Source organism: Amblyomma mixtum, chromosome 4 (assembly GCF_055824585.1).
Source record: "Amblyomma mixtum isolate Tamu chromosome 4, ASM5582458v1, whole genome shotgun sequence".
Taxonomy (NCBI): Eukaryota; Metazoa; Arthropoda; class Arachnida; order Ixodida; family Ixodidae; genus Amblyomma; species Amblyomma mixtum.
In genome coordinates, this window is record NC_143015.1 from 72,005,395 (window position 1) to 72,026,913 (window position 21,519).

A 21,519-nucleotide genomic window follows, 5' to 3' on the forward strand; every position below is an offset into this window, starting at 1 on the left:
ATGCCGCGACGAACTGTTTTCTTTTCTGTGATTGGACGAACCCGTTTGTTTTCCTCGATCCGGAAAGAATGGCAGACGGCTTCAGCGGCGTGCTGAGGATCACAGACCTAAATGATTTCATAGGGCCTTCTCAAGTAAGTGTGATGGCGTACAGAAAGCGATCTGCTGTTTTGGATGTCAGGACAATAAAAATGCAGGTTAATGGCACGATGACACCAGGTACGAGCGTCATTTCGTGGTCATCAACCGTGGCTTCTCTGCATAGCTGCATTGCCATGCAATGCGATTGCATCGCAACTAACGTATACCATAACTTCTGGTTGATTTTTTCAGGAATGCATCAAGCCGGTCACGGTGGAAAAACGTCCCGGAAAGCTTGGTTCGATCAAAATAAGAGAAGATGGCTCCTACGTCCAAGTTGATGAGGTAAGAACTACTCGACGTTGCGCCTCTGGGACCTGCGGCAGTTGAACACTTGTAAAGTAATTCGAATCGTTGTGCTGTTGCAGTTGGGTCAGACCTCGAAGCTGGAGAAGGCTCAGATAACTCTTACCGACTGCCTGGCATGCAGCGGCTGTGTCACGTCTGCCGAAACTGTGCTCATCACGGAGCAGAGCTCCGAGCAGCTCTACAATGTGCTCGGGGACAACGCTAGACTGGTAAGACTCAGTTCCGGCTCTCTTTCTTTTTTCGTTTTTTTTTTTTCTGTGAGCGCTTGGTGGCGTAGCACAGCGCATATTCGGAAGCGCCAAATGTCACCACCATGCTTCAGGCAGGCTGTGTCGTCAATGACACGATTACCGTATTGCTTATGAGCTTGTGCACTTATACACGCTAGCTGATTCCACTTCGTTGACAGTTTTTACTGTGCCAACGCACATCTCGCATAGCCACGGTTTGTCACTGCAGGAAGTTCACGTTGTTCTGAAAAGCACGGCAGCAGTTCTTAGCTGCGTGGTGTCTGAACAACTGTGTCGGCGTTCAAGTACTTTCCAGCATCGCCATGCATATTGCTGGATGCTGACACACCATATTGCATGCAGCAGCGCATCACTGTGTGGCCGCCGCGGTGGCTCAGTGGCTATGGTGCTCGGCTGCTGGCCCGAAAGACGCGGGTTCGATCCCGGCCGCGGCGGCTGAATTTCTTTGGAGGAGAAATTCGAGGCCCGTGTACTGTGCGATGTCAGTGCACGTTAAAGAACCCCAGGTGGTCGAAATTTCCGGAGCCCTCCACTACGGCGTCTCTCATAGCCTTAGTCGCTTTGGGACGTTAAACCCCATAAACCAACCAACCAACCAGCATCACTGTGGTGATTTCACCCTATATATATCCGCACAGCGTTCATATTACGGAGATCGTTCTGTGTATATTGTAGTTTAATGACACAGTTGAGTCGCAGTTTGTATGCTTTCGCACATTTTTTTCACAATACTGCACATTGTGCATTTGTAAGTGCGAACGCATGCCAACTGTAGTCTCTGTGGGATTTGGGTTGACAGACTCTGCCCTGATGAGATCGTGGTAGAGCGAATGCTGTCATTTTTACTGTTTGTCAATGCCTTTGTTGCAGCCGGAAGAAAAACGCAAGCTAGTAGTCGTCACTCTAGCCCCCCAAGTGTCTGCTTCGTTCGCTGGGAAGTACGGCGTTAGCTACGAACAGGCCCTGGCTAGGCTTTCCGGCTTCTTCAATGCACTTGGTATGTCCTCGGTGCCTTTTTGCCCCTCTTGTGCTTTGGTCTGTGCTTACCTTTTGCCAGATGGCAAAAAGTAGAGAATTGATACAACAGCAATGCCTGACACACGACACAAAAACATGCTATGAAATTCTGCTGGGCTCCAAGTCACGTTGGCATTAGGGACAATGAGAGAGCATACATGTGTGCTGCACAAGCCAGAAGCATGGAAATAAAACATGCGAACTTGCCTCCTAAGGATTACATGAAGTTAGTACATAGCAAACTAAGAGCCAAATGGCAGGCTCCTTGGGAAAATGAAGGACACAACAAGCTGCACTATGTAAAGCCCATTTTAAAAGAATGGGAATCATGCTGCCGTAAAGAGTGTTTTATCGAAGTAATTTTATGTCGTTTACGCATAGGTCACACACACACGTCACCCATAGCTTCTTATTAACAAAAAAAGACATACCTGTGTGTGAAATGTGTGGTAATGAGCTCACATTTATTCGCATTTTAATCTCTTTTTCGCATCTTGGAGAACTTAGAAAAAAAAAATTTACTGTATTTTACAATGAACACATTCCATTTCATATAGCATTGCTTTTAAGCAAACACTCTTATTCTCTTATTTTCTCTTATTTGTAAGTTTCTGAAGAAAGCCAATGTTTTAAATCTAATATAATATTGCCACGTATCACTGTAGTGTCCGTTCGTTCGCGCTCAAGGCCGCAGGAACGGGGCGTTATCATTTTTGTTCGTGACAAGAGAAGCGACCGGACTAATCTCGATTGATCACAGCCATGAAGAGCTGCATCTACGTGTTTCCAGATTACTCTAGATGATCTCGACCTGTTATCTCGAAGTTTCCTTGCCGGCTTTAAATTGAGCGATGCTGCGAGCAGCGGGCATTCGTAGTTCGACGACTGACGAGCACGTTTGTTGCGTACGCCGCCGCTGAGTGATTCAGTTCTTTTGCGGGCGCAAGTCAGCCCAAATAAAGAGCTTCATTTCCAAGACTTGCTGGTGTCTTCCTGACTGCTGGACTGCCGTCACTACAACGTGACAATATCATAACATCTATGCACTTAATATAACAGATCATCTGACCTTGTGTTTGGCACATGGTAGCCACAGTTGCTTATGTGCCATAAAACTTTATATAACTAACTAAGTAGCAGCCATTAAAGGGTCTTTGAAAGAGGCTGTCAGTAAAGGTGTGGTATTCCTTCCTGCTTCACGAATACCCTTGAGAAACAATTTTTTTAAAGAGAATCCTGCAGACCACCAGGGATAGCTCACGCCTCTCTCACAGGGAACGAGGCGGCCCACGAATTAGATCGAAGACTTACTTTCTCAGCTGGTGGGCTCGCCGAGGGCTTCACAGGGCGGGAACGCTTAGTGTGTTACAGAGAAATCACATGAAACTATAGGCTAGGGCGGGTTAAATACCCTCCAACTGATACTTCCTTAAACGAGAACCAGGCTGCCACTTGGTGTCGCCTACAAACCAGCTTGCTTTCAAACCTGCGGTTGTGCAGCCTCTACTACTGTGGTCAGTACTCTAGCCAGAGTAAGCTGTGTAAATTCAGAGCTGATCTCGATCACATCCTCTGGGTATCCTCTCAAGGTCCCTCTGTGGGAAGAAGCACCAAGTCTTTAGACCAATGGGAGACCTTACTACTCTGTTCCAATCCGAAGGTTCAACTGAAAACTATCCAACTTGCCAAAGCCGCCACTGTCTAGGCGGGAAGTCTAAAACCTTCCCTACATCTGTTGGACAAATAAAGTTTTACAATCCACAATCCAATTAATGTGTTTTGTAGAAGCTGAGTTATCTCTAGCCAAAATTTCAATTGCAGCGTCGTCGCGCCTTTCCCTCTCCTCTCGTCACTTTTTGCGCACTCAGAGGTCGGTGTTGTTGCTCTTGCCCCGCCGCCGGGGGTGGGGGGGACTTCCTGACATGCCGTAGTACTGCTACTGACTGGCTGCGACCATGGTAGCTACATGACACCTGAAGGAATCTAACCAATAGCCATATCTGAACAGAATTACACAGAAGCGTGCGACGGAGGAGGTCACAAGCATGAAAACGTAACGGGAAAAAACGTGCCAACTTTTGCGCCCAATTGTGGGTTCTCTGCTGCGTGTAGAAGTGTATTATTTGGCCCAGGTGTTCATCGCGAGAGAATGTAGTGATTGAGCGAGTTTATGTACTCTCCTCAGAAAGTGTTTCAGAACCTCCTTAAGCGGCCCCTAGGTTATGAATACAACACACATCAACGTAAAACACTTATTGCTGTGTAAGACAATAGCAAAAGTTTGTTTGGTTAAGCATTCAATCAAAGAATGTTTATTGTCATGTACTTGTTTCCCTACCCATGGCTGTGTTTCTCTATGTATCATGATCTGTACAGCAGCGTCTGAAAAGGACCACTTCCCAAATGCTGCTGGCTGTAAACTAAGCTAACCCCAGCCCACACAGCCATTACAGCTGTAGTTTTGTTTCAAACAAGAAAAACTACATGGTGTCATGTTATGCCTCAAGGAAGTCACGCACCTTGTAACGTTAATGTGTTTTCGTTCTTTTGCCAACGAATTGAGTGTCACATGATTGAATGTCGCTCATTAAAGCACCATCCTTGGCATTCCAGGTGCCCACTATGTTCTGGACGCAACGTTTGGCCGTGAGTTTGCACTCGTCGAGACGCTGCGGGACTTCCTTGAGCGGTGGGCACAGAGGAGCAGTGACCCAGCTGCCCTCCCCCTGTTGGCATCCTCATGTCCTGGTATGAGACCCTTGGGGCAGATGCACACGCCCTGACTTAGTAATTTCACGCAGAATCAGGGAAACATACTGATGGTGCTTACTGCAGAGCAATTTCATATTTTGGCAGTTTTCACAAATTTGGGGATAATAGCAAGCCATCTATGTACTTGCTAGATTCTCTCATTTATCCTAATTACTTTCTTGTTTATGTGCATGCACGCATACTAAATCACAATGTTAAAAGTCTTGGTTTCATCACTGTGAGCAGTTTAAAGTCGCTGAAATGTGTGGGATTTTAATTAGGGGAGATATATACGTTCTCCTCCGATTAACCGCGACTGACTCAGTTCAAAACCGCGCGGACCCCACCCCGTGATCGCGTACGCGATCCTTGCTCTGCGGGAACAAAGGAACGACACACTGGCTGACACAAACAAGACATTTATTGCTACAACAACAATAATGCCAGCTAGCAACAAAATGCGCTGAGGAATCGATGACGTCCGACTCACCAGCATGGTTACTGTTGGCTCACGGTAGGGCAGAGGAAAACTCTGAGGTCGGACAGGACGAGATGCGGGCGAACGTTCCTCCCCACAAGGGTTCACGCCAGCCAGCGAAGAGCGGAGCCTCGCACCGAACGTCAACGCGCTTCCCCAGCCCCAAGCAGAAGAGGACCTGTCTCCCCTGCACGCGCAGCAAACACGCCATCCGTGGCGCTCGTGGCGCTGCAACGCAGGCGCCCTCCCTTGTTAGTTAAAGTAACTAATGGCTAAGGAGGGTGCATTGCAGGGAAGCGAACCACAGGGGACGAGTTGAGGGTGCTTTGTGGGAAAGCGAACTACAGGGGCGAGTAAAGTGTGTCCCCACAAATGTAATATTGGTTTACTGCTCAAAGTCTCTTGGACAGCCCAGCCTTGTGCAGAGATGAGAGGTGCACTAAGAGTGGCAAAGGTTGATTTGTCGCCGTCGTCACTGCGTTTAATGATCCTGGATGAGGCTGATTGCGGCATGTTCGGCACACAGTTGCTAGACGTCCAGTGCACAGCGCAGGTTTTCGTTGCCTGATTTGCCAGTCTTTCACTCAGCCGCAGGTGTGAGACTCTGTTTTCTGCTTTATGCTGGAGGCACCCAGATGAAGGATCGAGGAAGGACTGCTAGTGATAACCAAAATCCCAGTTCATACAGGTTGCTTTCTGAGGATATCTTAATGTAATTGAATAGTCACTCAGCTGGAGGCCTGTATTCACAAGCTGTTGCTGATGCACCCAGTAAGACCTGCATCAAGCAATTCGTCGTCGTTCGTCGTCATGAAATAGTTCAAGCATGGCACTGCTAAGAACTCGTCCATCTAGTGGCCAGTTGAAAGAGTAGGAACCTCTGCAGCATATTAAAACATAGTTGACAGATGAGCAATTTATTAAAAGTTCCTTCAATATGGGACTGAGGTAGATGCACACACATGGCCATGAACTCTCAATGAATAAATGAAATGAACAGAACAGGCCACATTTATGCACATGTCCGTGCATACCTAAAGAACGGATGTCTGCAAAGTGCACGTTGCCCTTGTTATAATTGCTTACGCTGTTACAAGATCGGTGAACTCATCATCTGAGACATTTACAGATGGCATGTTAATGCCCACATCTTCGTTTAGCTACGTAAAAACTTCCTGTACCATCTCACTTGTTCTTTAACACCCAAGCGATTGGATAACCTGTGTGCTTTAAAAACTTGAAGTTCATCTGCAGAATCTATAATTCTGCTTTGGAACTCGTCTTTTTTTTTTTTCTTTTTTTGTGAATTGGAGAAGCAAGGATGGTTTGTGTTCTACGGTAATCCCTTTGTGACACTGTGTCGCATCCTCAAATAGACGTAAATTGACAAGGCTCATGCCACCATTCATGAAAACTGCCATTTCTAACTCTGAAGCTTTCGGATAGCTAGCTAGCTACCAAGAAGATAAAGTACAGAAGCTGACTAAGTGCCTCTACTGCTCAGCTCATTATAATTAATCATACTTCTGCATCCTCTCGTGCAAGGAAATAAGCTTCGCATGGTGCATTCATCTTCACTAGATCCGAAGCCGCAAAAGTTAACTGTACCAGCACGTATGAGAGAAACAAATGAAAAGACTGGTGATTGGTAAGACGGCTTTTAAAAATGTGCTTAGGATAACTAGAGTGCCAAGACAGTTTGCAGTAGCATGCCAACGTCCACTTTCCCCCAGGATTTGTGTGCTACGCTGAGAAGACCCACGGCAAAGTGCTTTTGCCACACATCAGCCGAGCTCGCTCACCGCAGCAGGTCATGGGGTCGCTGGTCAAGAAGTTCCTGGCGGGAAAGCTGGGCAAAAAGCCCGACCAGGTGAGTGAGTGATTCAGAAATCTTTGCAACCAAATAGAAATTGTAAATTGCGGATTGTAACGTCCCAAAGCAACACGTGGGGTGTGACCCCGAAACCCTGTGAAGCAGCTGAAACTCTTGGGGACAAACTGAAGTTTGACTGTATCGATAGATGACTGTACTGTGATGATAAATGCACTACCTCGACTGAAAACGGCGCTGTTATAAAACCTAGAAGAGACCAAGAATGAAATGTAGGTGTCACCATTACTGGCCAGTTTTGCAAGCAAACTTCGCTGCATAGACACAAGCTTTTCGCGCTGATCTTAGAGGCCAGGCTGCATCACCATTCACTTCAGAACTGGGATCACGGAGTCATTTTCAATGTATATGCCACTAGTTTGAATCGAGTTGGGGGAAATGTTTTGAATCCAGCTTTCCCTGCGGTGAACGCATCTTTTCCTGCTGGTCAAGCGTCAACATACAAAGGATGAATGCATAGAGTTTATGGAGCACTGCCAGAATTTCCTAATTTCAGAAGAGCTTTCGAACCCGCTGTACTTTGGATATCTGTTGTGCTTTCTGCAGACATTCTGAAGGAGATTTAGTAAACGTGACACGGTCCAGTCAGAATCTTAGTGCTGAGACAGAGTCACATGAATTGGTTCAGAAATGTCTTTCAAGATAGCCACCCTGTGTCGCATATCTAAGCACTCCTCTCTTTTTTTACTCATTACTAACATGCCAAGTGCAGGGTTAATTATGTTTGTTTTTAGAGGTAAAGAAACCGGAAACTTTATAATGTTTGTTGTTTGCGCAAAACATTTGCTTCTTTCAAGAATGTAAAAGTCACATGAGGAATCTACTGTTGCATTTTCGTTAAGAGTGAGTTAGGGTAAAAGCAAATCTACCTTAGTCGTAAAAATCACTTGAAATGCTTGTTTCTAGTTGAAGAGACAAGAACGTAAATTGCTTAGATTCAAAGCAAGTGCTTTAATTTCAACGGTTTTTCTTTTTTTTACTACCAGAGAAGTTTAGGGTGAAAAAAATATGATGGGTGTTCTTGTTCCCTACAGCGGATACAAATGCTTTCTGTAGAAACCAACTGTAGAATGAGTTGCGGCGCATTACATTTCAGTAAACTATGTTTTCATGTATCGAGGTTCACGCATCTCATGAACTGCATGCAATGAGATGCTTCACTGTGAGAGTAGTACCCTCTTTGCTGTGGCTAGCCGTATCGGTCATTTCTCTGCTGCTTTTCTTGGAAATTTGGAGTGTATTTCCAACACACTACTGTCTTTCATGTCTTCCATTGATGCACTAACTCCTCTACTACGGGAAAACAAGAAGCCTTTGCAACTGTCCCTATTACGTGCTTGTCGAGAGTCTCGCAACATGGCTAATTCCTTCCACTGTCACCAGATATACCATGTCAGCGTGATGCCTTGCTATGACAAGAAGCTCGAAGCCTCACGAGCCGAATTCTACGACGAGATATACAGCACGAGGGATGTGGACTGCGTCATCACATCTGGTACGACATTTGATTTGCATGCATTGCTTTTCTGTTTTAAATGACTGTTGCTTTCTGTGTGAAACCAGCCAGAACTGAGTTAGTTTCTTTAAAAAGGGGTGTATACTAAATATTGCGGAGCAAGATTAGGCTCCTGCCTTGTTATTAGTAGTGTGCACTATATATCAGTGGTAGTCACTTCGTTGTTGGCAGTGCAGCACAGGCTGTAAACTGCATTGTAGCTCAGTGGATGACATACATTGCAGTGAGCTTCATGAAATCTTTAGTATTTCCTCTTGTTCAGAATGCACACATTGGGGTATGGACCATATTGCCGCGAATTTTTGTAGCGTTCGTCTGTAGTGTTTGTTTGTTCATGCTTCAAGGCTGCCAACACGCCGCTTTATTTCTTCGTTTGCGACGCAAGACGTGCCTAGATTTATCTCGATTGATCGCATCCAGACGGAGCCGATTCTAGTTTGCGCCAGAATGTTCTAGTAACTTTCCAAGCTTTATCTCGAATGTTCGCTATCAGCTTTAAAAACAGCGGCGGTCATTCTGTTCGACAACCACCGAGCACGTTTGTTGCTACGCCGCCGCCGAGTGATTCAGTTCTTTGCGGGCGCAAGTCAGCCCAAATAAAGGGTTCCGTTTCGAAGATATCCTCGTTGTTTTCCTGTTCGCCAGACTGCAGTCACCACCACGTGACAATACTATATCATGTTGGTAATGGTTGTCCTGCCGACTAATTTTGTGTCTCCTCACAGAATCAGTGCCCTTATTTTCCCCAATAGATTTGTGGAATTTTCTGGGCTGCGATCCTCATGCAGGGTAATATACGTATTGGCAAAAAGAAAGTTATATTTTGGGCTGTGTCCATTTTGCGAGTATAAATACGATAGCCTGTCCATGTGTAATGAAGAGACCATGCTCCTGTGGTTCGATAGGCATTGAGCTGATTGTCTGTTCCCTTTCAGTTGAGGTGGAGAGCATGCTAACAAAAGAAGGCAAGGAGTTTGGCGAGCTCCCATCCACTGCATCAGATTCTCCGTGAGTAGGAACTCATCGCTTCCGAGCAGCGGAGTTGTGCCATGTCTTGCGTTCACATTTGCATTGACTTGTGTTTCCAGGCCATATTCTCACATTTCATTGATATGATTACTTTATCGATTGATTCTTACTTGCTAAAAATGCGCATATCTATGAGAGAGGTCATAGCGGAGAGTTCTGGGTGAGTTTCAGCCACGTGAGCTTCTGTAAGGGGCGATGCAGGTCTAAATTTTTTTAACTTATTTATTTGTGGTAGGATTCTTTCTAAAATCACTCTGTAAGTGTGTTTTTGTATGTAGAGTCCAAATATCAATTAGAGCATGAATAGCACAATTAGAATTTGAACTCTGAGCAGCTTTTTGATTTTAACTGGGCTCTTCGTTAGACATCGTTAGCCAAAAAAAAAATTATGTGGCGTCGGTGTCCACCTGCAAGAACCTGTTTTCACTCAATGTTCTGTGCTTAGCAATGCTAAACCGCCAGCAATTTTTTCGTAGTTTGGAATTGTTCCAAGCATGAATATTTTGCAGAGATAAAGTTTGAAGCACATTTTGTACAAAAGCTGTCTTTCCAAAAATAAATTTTTTAAAGATCTCAAAAACCAGTTATATCTAAAAATGGCATTTCTGCAATCTGCAGCTGTTGTTTTCCGACTCTGCCATTTTTTCCTTCGGGAATTCAGTATATTGACCATAATATTAAATTCAAAGTATCGTGTTGGCTGAGTGTGTACAGGAGAAGATGATAACGGCACACAAATTTTGGACACGTGGCTCCCTTAGTATGTCGATATCTCAACATCTAGGACAGATAGAGATGTCATATTGTTTTTTGAGGGAAGCTGAAGGCACAATGCGTGCAGTAATGAAAGCACAATTGTTCATTCATGCTTCAAAGATTTACAGTTTTGCAAAGTTTACTGACGCATGGTATTCGCACCTTGAATGTCGCCATTCCATGCGCTGTAAAATTACTAATGAGGGTAAAACATAAAAATGGCTTTGATTATTACACTCCTTGCTCACCGTATCATGTAGCCACGGATTAAAAATTATTTTTTGCTTGAGCTGTTTTTTAGCACCCAGGTACTAATGAATGACTAATTAAAATGAATTATTTTAGGAACTAACTAATTTATGGAAAAGGTAGTTTCATATTTGAAGTGGGTATAAAATACTGAGCAAGGTGATGCAGTTTGATTAGGATTTGACTAAAAATAATGGTGTAATGGTTTATGGGGTTGAACGTCTCAAAGTGACTTATGCTATGAGAGATGCCGTAGTGGAGGGTTCCAGAATAATTTCGACCACCTGGGGTTCTTTAACGTGCTCTGACATCGCACAGTACACGGGCCTCTAGAATTTCGCCTCCATCGAACTTTGACCGCCGTGGCCAGGAACGAACCCATATCTTTCAGGTCAGCAGCTGAGCACCATAACCACTGAGCCACCGCGGCGGCCGAAGAAGAAAATAAGGACAATAGGCCTAAGACCAGCGTCTCCCATTGTAAGGATGCTAAGGGCAGGTCTTAGAACAAATCAATTCTCTGCCCATTTCTTGGTACTATTGTGATGTTTGTCTGGCAGCAAAATACGCATTTGTTGCTCAGAAAATTGCATTTGCAAGACTCCGTGATCACTGTTTTAAAGTGAATGGCAATGTTGCCTGGCCTTTGGGATCCGCACCCAGCAAACTGTGGACACACCGCAGTTTACTTGCGAAATCGGTCGTTGATGGCGACTTCTTTACTTCATCTTGTGGCCTCTTCTAGCTTTTGAAAACTCAGTTTTCAGTGAAAGTAGCATATTCATTGTTAGAATTGGGTAATCTGTAGACACACGGCAACTTCAGTTTGTTAGTCTCATCGCATCAGCAAGTAGCGCAGTCGTAGTGCGTGAGCAATTTTGGATTTTGCCTTCATCGAAATGCAGCCACCACAGCCAGGTTCAACTCACAACCTTGTGCTCGGCAGCAGGCCAATTGCGATGCAGTACAGTCATACCTTGGTATAAGGAACATGGATATTACGAATTACTGGCTATATTGAACTGTTCTTAGATTTTTGTGGTAGACCTATGCATTTTTTTACTTTATATATTGCACAGGGTCTGCCGTAAAACGGATGTATCTAACTGCAGAGTGCCATGCTGTGCTTGTTCAGATGAAGATGGAAATGAAAACTGGTTTTTGAGGAAAAGAAATGACACAGTAACTGTCTCACATAACTCGGTGGACACCTGAACTGAGCTGTAAGGGAAGGGAGGAAGATGGGAGTGAAAGAAGAAAGGAAGAAAGAGGTGCAGTAGTGGAGGACTCCGCCTGGGGATCTTTAAGGCAAGTGGCAGGCTTTGCCTCATTACACAGGTGACTGGTGGGGGTGTGGCAAGCGTTCGTGCCACAGTTCACACTTTATCTCGCATTTGCCAGCAGCGCCACAGAAGATATAGTGGCATGAATATTTGGCAGCCAGGTAGTCGGCACCCTTTTGTGCCTCTCGCACCCATGAATAGTGCCTTGGAACCAGCAACATGGTCGGTTTTAGATTTCCAGTAGCCATTCCATGCTCATGTTGACTTTCTTGGAGCATGCTTTCGTTCTGGTGTCCCATTTTTCACGCGACACCACAGTAATGTGGGGAAGCTGCTCTAGCTGGCGTTCGACCTGCTGTCGTTGCATGCTGGTGGTGCCGAATGGGGAAGCCAACCTAATTAGCGCGTGGTGCCGAATGGGGAAGCCAACCTAATTAGCGCGTGGTGCTCGATTCTTTGCAGTCTAAGACTCTCCTTGTTGCCATTCTTTTGCTGACTAAATTTGCGCTTCTCTAACATGAGTTTCTGGAGAAATTTTATATTAGAAATTTCGGCTATACCGAACTATTTTACGGTTTCTTACCTGTTTGCTACAATGAGTTTTCACTGTAACTTTAGCTCCGGGCAGCTTGCAAGGAGCTTGCCTGCCTGCCCACTAATGATGTGACAGCAGTTAGGCCTTCTTTCTAAAGTCCAGTTAGCGTGCTATTTCCTTCTTTAAACGCAAGAGCCATAAACAGTTGCGCCCCTGGTCTGGCTCAGAAGTGCTTGCTTAAAACAAGTGCCCTGTTACAGCGTGTGATATGGTTTAAGATTTTCCTTTGTTTTGTCTTTATGCCATCTTCATTTGTTGCTTGTTTTTTCCTAGGTTTCGCTGTGAAGTGGACGGCGCCCCCTACAGACACCGGGGATCCGGATCTGGTGGCTACTGCGAGTACGTCTTCACGGAGGCAGCGAGGCTACTGTTTGGCCAGAGGCCAGAGGAGGTCGTCTTCAAGACCCTCAGGTGACAAAGCTTGGCTGCACTGGAATTAGGCTGTCAACGCTGCCAGTCTGCCTTTTTGTCAAATGAAACAGGAATCGATGCACCTTTCCAATCGCAATAGCACTATGAGCCACCTGCTTGTGTCTACTGGCTTTCTCAGGTTGATTCTGGGTCACACTCGCTGGTTGACCTTTTGGATCGTGAAGGAGGCATGCCTCGGAGGTATCCCTTAAGCGATGCAGGTGTTTACTATTTTTTTTATAATTGTCAATGCTATCGTCATCACCAGCCAGGCTACATCCACTGCCAGACACAGATGCCTCCTGATAATCCCCCATCAGCCCTGTCCTGTACTAGCTGCAGCCACCCTATCTCCACAGCTTCCCTAATCTCATTTCTCCACCTTACTTTCAGCCGCCTCCAACTTGTAGTTGCCTTCCTGTGAACCGCACCTTGTTACCCCCAACAGGACATTAGTTATCTGTTATTTTGGCTGCAACATCGAATAAACACTAGTCTGGCGTGGAGACGTGCTATGTTTCTCAGCGTGTGGTGTTGTGGTACGTTCCATTTCTGCAAGATGTGACTGGTATCCAGTGTGCTGATGGTCGTGCTCATGAGGTGACATGGCATGCTTGAAAATAAACCTTTATCACTCGGTCAGTGGACCTCTGGTCACCGTCGGTGTCATCTTCCAAACTATATGTCCAGCGCAGGGCAAAGGCCTCTCACATTTCCCTGCGATTAACCCTGTGCTGTGCCAGCTGGGGCCACCTTGTCTCCGCAAATTTCATAATCTAATCAGCCATCGGTCGTCTTCCTTTCGCATTACATGCCCTGCCCATGCCCGCCTCTTGATTTCAGTTAGGATAGTATCATTAGCTTGCATGTACAGGAGATAGCGGCCAGGTACTGTGCCAAGGCGGCCAAATCCTGTTCTGATGAAGGGGCGCATTTTTCACTGTTCCATTAGTGAGTCCTTCTAGTTGGGTTGTACCTTGATAAGCATAACCTCACTGGTCCTTGGTTGTGTTCACCTCTGACCAGATGCCAGCGTTCCAAATAAACAAGCACACCGTGTATAGATCGAACTGGTTGTGTTCACCTCTGACCAGATGCCAGCGTTCCAAATAAACAAGCACACCGTGTATAGATCGAACTGTTGCAGCTGTGTTTGCAGGATATCAGAGCTCTGCACTGTGATGAAGCATGCCTTGTGCACCCTGGAAAATTCAAACTTGTCCCATTCGGCCTTTTTACGTTAGCGCACCAAACCTCCCACCTTATCCACTAGTTCTTTATCTAGTGCTTCACTGGCCTCATTCTGATTGGTAGGTGATGTGCTTCCCTGGCATCTTTTACTGCAACATCGGTTAAGGGCATGTGTCCCGGCACTGCTGTGCAAGCTTAACGAGAAACGAGGAGTAAAGGGAGTGGCGCCATTCATCGCACGACGGATACATGTGGCGCCCTCTGTGTGCAGCGTCATGAACTAGTGCTTGCGCCGTTCGTGCCTTTGAGCAGAGAGGGTGGCAACATGCATTGTGGCGAATATCATGCTTAGCACCACAGACACCTGTTGTAGGCTATCGCAGGTTTGGTAACCATCAGCGAGATATTTTTTTTTGCCTGCTTTCTGCAGCCTTGCACATGTGTTGTGTTGTTTATTTTTTGTGCGAAAGCGTTACTTAACTGATACCAGCCAAGAATCTTGTGTGAAGCCTCGAAGTAATTCAGATAAGCTCGGGTAAGTTTGGAGGAGCACCGCGCCAGCTGCAGCCAATGGGAGGAATGCGTCGCGTCAGCTGCCGCCAAGTGAAGAGGGTGTGGAGATGGAAAGCGAGAAACGCGGTTTCGTGCACACGCAGATGCCAGAAAGAAGAGGCGAAGAATGGATGCATGCACTTGCACGTCGACTCGGTTTAAGTCAAATGTTTCGGGCAATCCCCCAAGGTGGAGTAGATTTGTAATAAGGGAGCAATTACTCATTTGCATCCACCCGAGCGCAGCCAAACAGCTCGGTTTAACTACGTTAAAACCCTACCACCTTCTTTTTCAGCACTAAGAAGCAAGTGTTAGAGCTTGCTAAGCTGTTCACATTTCTGCGAAGACTTCATTTCTGTGCTCTTTTTTTCTTTTTCTTTCTGTATCACAGTTGTATGCGCGCTCACTGGTGGACCATCCTTGTAGTTAGTGCAAATCCTGCGCCATTTGAAATCTGCTCTTTGCATGGTACGCGCTGTACAATTCCGCTGTTGCTGAAATTGTCTATCAGTATTACAAGCTGCACCATTTTTACCCACCACGTCGAGGTGACCGGTGAAAGCACATGTGTAGTCCAGCTCAGGTGGAGCATGAGATGCGCTGTTTGGTACAGTCCTGACATTCTTTGGCCCTCTTTTCGTGAAAAGTACAAAAAGAAATGTTTTCATGGGGTGGTCACCCGGCGTGTGAGGGAAGCAGTCTTAAAGCGGCTACAGCGGAGAGAAGTGTATTGAAACTGCTTCACTGCATTGGCTGTGACTCTGCACGTAGCATTGAGCCTTTGCAAATAATTATTCGGGAGCGAGTCCCTTGGCTGATGTTTTGCATCCACCAAAGTGTAACCAAATTTTAGACCAGATTGGTTTAGACCAGATTGGAGTCGGAGGTTATGTGGATTCCCACTAACAGAGCCTGTTAATGAACTTATCTGTGGCATAGTTGCTAAGCATGGTTAGCCGTAACCGCGTTGAATATTGTAGCTTTTGGCTAGTGGCCATTCGTGCACATTTTCGCACCCGTGACAGGCAGTGGATAGTGCAGTGACACGATGATAAATGGACAGTGTGGTGTTGCAAACCCACTGTATGCTGCAACAGAAATGGATTCATGTATGTGTTTGTGGCAGAATATGCGTAAAAAGACGTAAAGCAATGGTGCCCTCAGAAGTTTGTGGAAGCCATGAAGAAGCTTCATTTCTTGGCTGCCTAAGCTGCAAAGTGAAGGTTGTGCACTCTGCACTCCCCTGCGACACCTGTACAGTGCACCGTTCAGTATCAGGCAGCAGAGCCTTTTTCACGGCTTCTGTATTCCAGAGATTTCTGCGGTTGCCTGTTTGTGTGTGTGTGTGTGTGTCATACGAAACATATTACGCATGGTTAATTGAAGAGAAGCACAGGGCCAGACCAAGGAAAAAAAATTCCCCGCCAACACTGCCTCAGTGTGTTCGACGTAAGAGCGTTAGCTACGGGAGCTTCAAGTGTTTATACATCGGTGTGCTCAGCAAACGTGGAGAATGCCAAATCCAAACATCCGCGGATGTTTTCTTTCCAAAAACATCCCTTCAAAGACACAAGCAGCGCCATCTGCCTCATGGATTTTGCACTACTATTGCGATTTACAGCCACCTTCGCTTTATCCGGTATATTTCCTCATCATATCAGTTAATAAATTTTATAAATGTGTGCATCACAACACGACGAATCGTTTGACACCATCCGGAACCCCCTGCGACAAACGGTTCCACCGTAATGGCCGTCTGGAGGTCCTCGGAATGCACGGTTTGGGAGTGAAAAGGTTGTCGTTGCGAACCCCATACCTATTTTGGGCTTCACCTCAGTTAGTAATTTTATCCTCGGGAACATGCCACTTTTAACATTCTGCTTCAAACAGGTGACCCCCAAAATTTTATGCAAATATTGGTCCCGGCAGGGTCCCACTTCGATGGCCGCTATGCTGGCACATATATAACGGATTGAAAGCATAGTTATCAATTGAGGTGCTATGTGCCTACTGTTGCCATGTGACCATGTGATATAGTGCGCTCACGTGGTTACTATTTTGGTCAATTTGGCCTTCATTTCAGACAGAGGCATCCCTGACAAACGTAAGTAGTCAGAGCCAGTGCTCTTAAAAGGCATGCCCTCATAGCAGTTCAGTGTGTATGTGTGTCAGCTTCTTCTCATCTTGTTCTCTTCGTTATTGTGGCACCGCTTCCTCGTGTCTATGTTTGTGACGTTATAGGTTGTTTCTCTGCAGGAACCAGGACTTCCGGGAGGTGACGCTAGAGGTCGGTGGGGAGCCGGTGTTGCGCTTTGCCATTGCCAACGGCTTCCGCAACATCCAGAACGTGGTGCAGAAGATGAAGCGGGCAAAGTGCCCCTACCACTTCATCGAGATCATGGCATGCCCAGCGGGTGAGTCCAAGCTGCATGCACGTCACATCTGTGCTTCAGCGATGAGACCCAATAGTTGGCCAAATTGAGACAGGTGTCACATATATGTCTTCAACCAACCAGTGAAAGCACAGATGTGAGCAACAGGTGCTTCTTAAAAGACCATGACTGGCAGTTTACCAATATCCCTCAAGAGAAAAGTAAACAACAGCTGTATCTTACCGGTGCTCACCTATGGGGCAGAAACTTGGAGGCCAACGAAACGGGTTCAGCTTAAGTTAAGGACAACGCAGTGAGCTATGGAAAGAAAAATGAAAGATGTAACGTTAAGAGATCGGAAGCGGGCGGAGTGGGTGAGGGAACAAACGCGGGTTAATGACATCCTAGTTGAAATCAAGAGGAAGAAATGGGCTTGGGAGGGCATGTAATGCGAAGGCAGGATAACCGCTGGTCCTTAAGGATAACGGAGTGGATTCCAAGAGAAGGCAAGCGTAGCAGGGGGCGGCAGAAAGTTAGGTGGGCAGATGAGATTAAGAAGTTTGCGGGGATACGGTGGCCGCAGATGGCACAGGACAGGGTTAATTGAAGAGACATAGGAGAGGCCTTTGCCCTGGAGTGGGGGTAGTCAGCAAAATGATGATGATGCTTTGCAGTGTAGGTAAATGGGCCTGAGTCCTTAGAAATGGACCTGAAGCCTTTGTGTATGCATGAACAGCATGACACAGCTGTAAATTTCTGGTTCTGTGCCCAGGCGGCGAGACCCTTTTATCTGGTGTCTTTGGCATGGAGACTCTTGCATGCTAGTATACGCTCAGAGCTTCAGTCAGAATGTTATCAAATTTTGAAAGGAGCCTTGAAACAATATAATTTTTAAAAGGTGGCTGTGTACCAATTACTGTCTCCTTTTCGTCCTCTCGACAAAGTTTAGGAAGCCCCATAAATAAACTGAATTGTGGCTGCAGGTGTGATGTGATAGTGAGCTCAACTGCACAAATTTGAGTGCACAGATACAGTAGCTTGCACGTGCTTACTATGAAATGTAGGGCATTGAGCACAACTTCCTGTGTCGTCATAGGTTGTTTTCAGCACACTTCAGCTTAGGGCAGAAAAAAAAAAGAACTTGAAAGAATGTGACTGTTTTGCAAAAACGGTGCTGTAGGGACGCACTTTCGATGGCTTGCAACTTTCTGATTGATGCCTCTTGCTGTCAGTTATTATTCAGTGATTAAAATTTTAAAATAAATGCATTTTAACAAATCAGTTGAAATCAAAGTTAAAGGCAGCCCCACTTGCAGGAATCGTTGGTTAGTAGTTCTCTAGTTCCTTTATTCTGGCACAGTTTTGACCTTCTTAGTTTAGAGCTGGGCCAGCATATATGGGACGTCCCCCGTGTGTGTAACACTTGAGTCTATGGAAAAAGTGCAAGCCAGGATAGGAAGCTGATTGATGGAAGCGAGGGAGGGAAACCATAGCCCAGAGAAATTGGGAATGCCAGATATGCTGGCCAACATCTGATTCCAGAGTCTTGTCCGTATCAAGTCAGGACTGCCCGGTCATTTATGGGTAATTGTACTTGCATCACATGGGCATTTGGAAGACCTTTTGAGTCATCTCAGAATCAGTAGCCTGTCGATATAAAGCGACTCCAAAGCACCGCCTTGCAAGCTTTGAGAAATGCTTTGGAGTCTTTTGGGCACCTTATAAACTGCGTCGTCCTGAAAGAATTCCATTCTAAGCGCACAACAGGAGCAGTGGAATTAAGTGTGCAATGTTTCGCTGTTTCCCTCAACTCAGATTCCCACTACACTGCAGTGGAGCTTCCACCACTGTCTTGAGCAACAGCGGGGGCTATTATGGGTGCTGACCTCTCAGAACGTGATGTCATTATGTCGAGGTAGTCTATAGAATAGATGTAAGAAAGAAGCCTTAGTTTTATTCGCCATTTGTGGTCACTACGCACCCCTTGGGACTGTGTAGTTTGGCTGAGATGCTCACACACACGCGATCTGCTCAGTGATTGTGAAAACTGAACCTGGTCTTCTGGTGGGTGCAGGGTGCCTTGGCTCTGCAACTACTTCAGGGGAATCTGGTTGGCTGTTGGGCTAGTTTGGGTTCTGACATCAATTCATCTTATTTAGCGCAAACACCTTTGCTGGCCAATGCATGCGAGCACTAGGCTGTCACCGCAGCCGATCACGCCTCGTGTTAAACTGCCACACACACTTGCACTCTTCATTGCACATCGTTGTCTTCTTCAGCTAATACAGTAGACTCCCTTTAAGACGAACTCCAAGGGACCATGAAGACTGTTCATCTTATCAGAAGTTCATCTAATTAGGAGTGCTTCTTAAAATGATGTTCGAGCATGCAGTGTGTGTCCAAATACTTCGTATATGTGGACAAAGCCATGAAATAGTCTTTTAGGAAAAAAATAATTGCAACATAAGCATTTATTGCACTACTAGTGCAGTGCATCAGGCACTGTTGAGTGTTGCCCGGTCTGTTTTTTTTTTTTTGTGTCTGTCGAGAAAATCGTCTGCTTGCTACAAGCGTAGGCATATCACTTAACCTTCCAAGATATCCTTCAGTGCCCTCACAGGGGAGGAGCAGCGACAGTTCTGCTTTCACAGAATCGCCCTTTCAACGGAGACGTGGTTAGGTCTCTGTGCCTCCCCGCGTCGCATGGATCGTCGGCGGTGCAAAAAAGCTTTCAGTTTTTTAGCTTTTTTTTCTTTCCTTCTGCTGAAATACTGCTCGAATGGTCGAGTAAAGCTGCATGGCTTGGGCACGGCTGGTCGTGAAAGTTCATCTTAACCAATTAGCACGTGTGCAGTGTACATCTTAAGCAGATTTTTTGTGCACTGACTCTATGGGAAACCAAACAAATGACCACCACTGTTCATCTTAACCAAGGGTTCATCTTAAGTGAGTTCGTCTTAACGGGAGTCTACTGTACTGTTGTCAGACTAATGTGCACATTTTCACACGCTGCTCATTGCAGCGCATGGTCGTCTTCATCAACTTATACTACTATCAGACTAATATTGTTAGCAGATGTGCCGACAGCCCTGCAAAGCAAAACAGTGAGCCTACAGAGACTGGGACTACTAGGCTATCGCCGCAGCCAATCACATCTCATGTTAAACTGTAGCATACTCTCGCGCTGTGAATTTCATTTCATCGTTTTCTTCAGCTAATGCTGCTATCTGACTAACATACACATTCTCGTGCGCTGTGCATTGGACGTCGTCGTCTTGATGAACTAATACTGCTACTATTATCTAATATCATCGCCAGACGTGCCGACAATGCAGCAAAGTAAACAGTGAGCCTACAGAGCGTGAGACACTGACAGAGCTGCACTCAAATTTCGCATTAGGGAGATTCGTAATCATCCTTAGAATTTTTTCACAAATCAAAGGCTTGTGCTAACAAAGGGCTTCGCAGTGAACACTGAAAAGCTCTATCTCTCTGCTGGATAGCAATGGTACGGATATCCTCACAAACATTTTTGGCACCTCGTGGTCTCGGATGTCTTTGTACTAATTGGGCGCCTCTAGTAGCCACCTCTGCAGGACAGCTTTGCTATAGGCGTTGCAGCTGTGGACACACACAATGCAGCCGAGTGAAATTCGAACTGACACGCAGGGTGCCTGAATGGTGGAGCGCAGCTACGAGCTGACGACGGTGACTCCAAGGCACTGCTGAAGCGCGTCGAGGAGGCCTACAACGCCGTCAAGTCTCGGCCGCCTGCAGCCAGTCCAACAGTGTTGGAAGTGTACCGTGATTGGCTGGGTGCCGAAGACCCTCTCGACGAGATTGGCAGTGTCGACCGGGCGCCATTGTGGACCGCCTACCGCGCACTAGAGAAGACAACGAATGCTTTGAACATTCGGTGGTGACGACGCATGCCATTTTTTTTTCTTTTCAGTTTCTTTCATGAAATCATTTTTTTTTTCGTTAATACCCCATTCATTTTCACGCTGATTGGCTTTATCCCGGTATGCTTGGTGGCATAGGCGGTGCACTTTTTTTTCTTTTTTTTTTCATTAATAATGCCGATTGCATTCTGTGTCACATTCCAGTGTTGAGAATGCAGCCGGGGTACGGTTGTTCAGTCTTCTGTGAATGGACACGAGTGGCTGCTGCGTTTTCTTTTTTAAGTGTTCTTTTTTTTTGGACATCTTGAGAGTGGAGCGTTTATCGATGCGAATGTCTGGGAGAGACTGCACAGCGGCGATTTCAAGCTGGGTGTTTAAACTCGGCACTTCCTTGCCAATCAGGTGAGTGCTTTACTACTGGACTAGAGATCTGGTCAGTGCATCTCATAAAAACGCTGTTGTCAGATAAAAATCTGGTACAAGTGCATCACATAAACAAAAAGTGGCTTCCACATTGCGTCCCAGTTACATGTGTTAGGTTGTTATAACTATTGTGCCTAGAAAGATACCAATAAATGCCTCTTAAAAACGGCACATTTAGTACTTTTAGTTTTCATGATGTTGATCTTGGAAATGGGTTGGCAGGTGTGTGTATGTGTAATGAACTGTTGGAGGACTATCTTGGCTTCCACTCATCCCTCGAACCTTTTAGTGTCGCATATACAGGGTGTTTCACCTAAGACTTTATGCAATTTTTAAAATAGGCTTTTTCTGGCATAGCTTTGTCAGCGGTGTAGTACATCAGAATACAGCAAAGACATGCTA

At 45.8% G+C, this 21,519-nt stretch overlaps 1 protein-coding gene across 1 annotated transcript; it reads left to right on the forward strand.

Annotated features, from left to right (window-relative positions):
• Window positions 1-50: 50 nt before the first annotated feature.
• Window positions 51-21,286, forward strand: LOC149346965 (cytosolic Fe-S cluster assembly factor narfl). Its single transcript, XM_089586776.1, has 11 exons — window positions 51-134; window positions 334-426; window positions 510-659; window positions 1,572-1,698; window positions 4,332-4,466; window positions 6,681-6,817; window positions 8,222-8,333; window positions 9,290-9,362; window positions 12,540-12,677; window positions 16,677-16,834; window positions 20,462-21,286. The coding sequence occupies exons 1-11, from the start codon at window positions 69-71 to the stop codon at window positions 20,713-20,715; spliced, it is 1,443 nt and encodes a 480-aa protein (XP_089442902.1). The 5' UTR covers window positions 51-68; the 3' UTR covers window positions 20,716-21,286.
• Window positions 21,287-21,519: the final 233 nt, after the last annotated feature.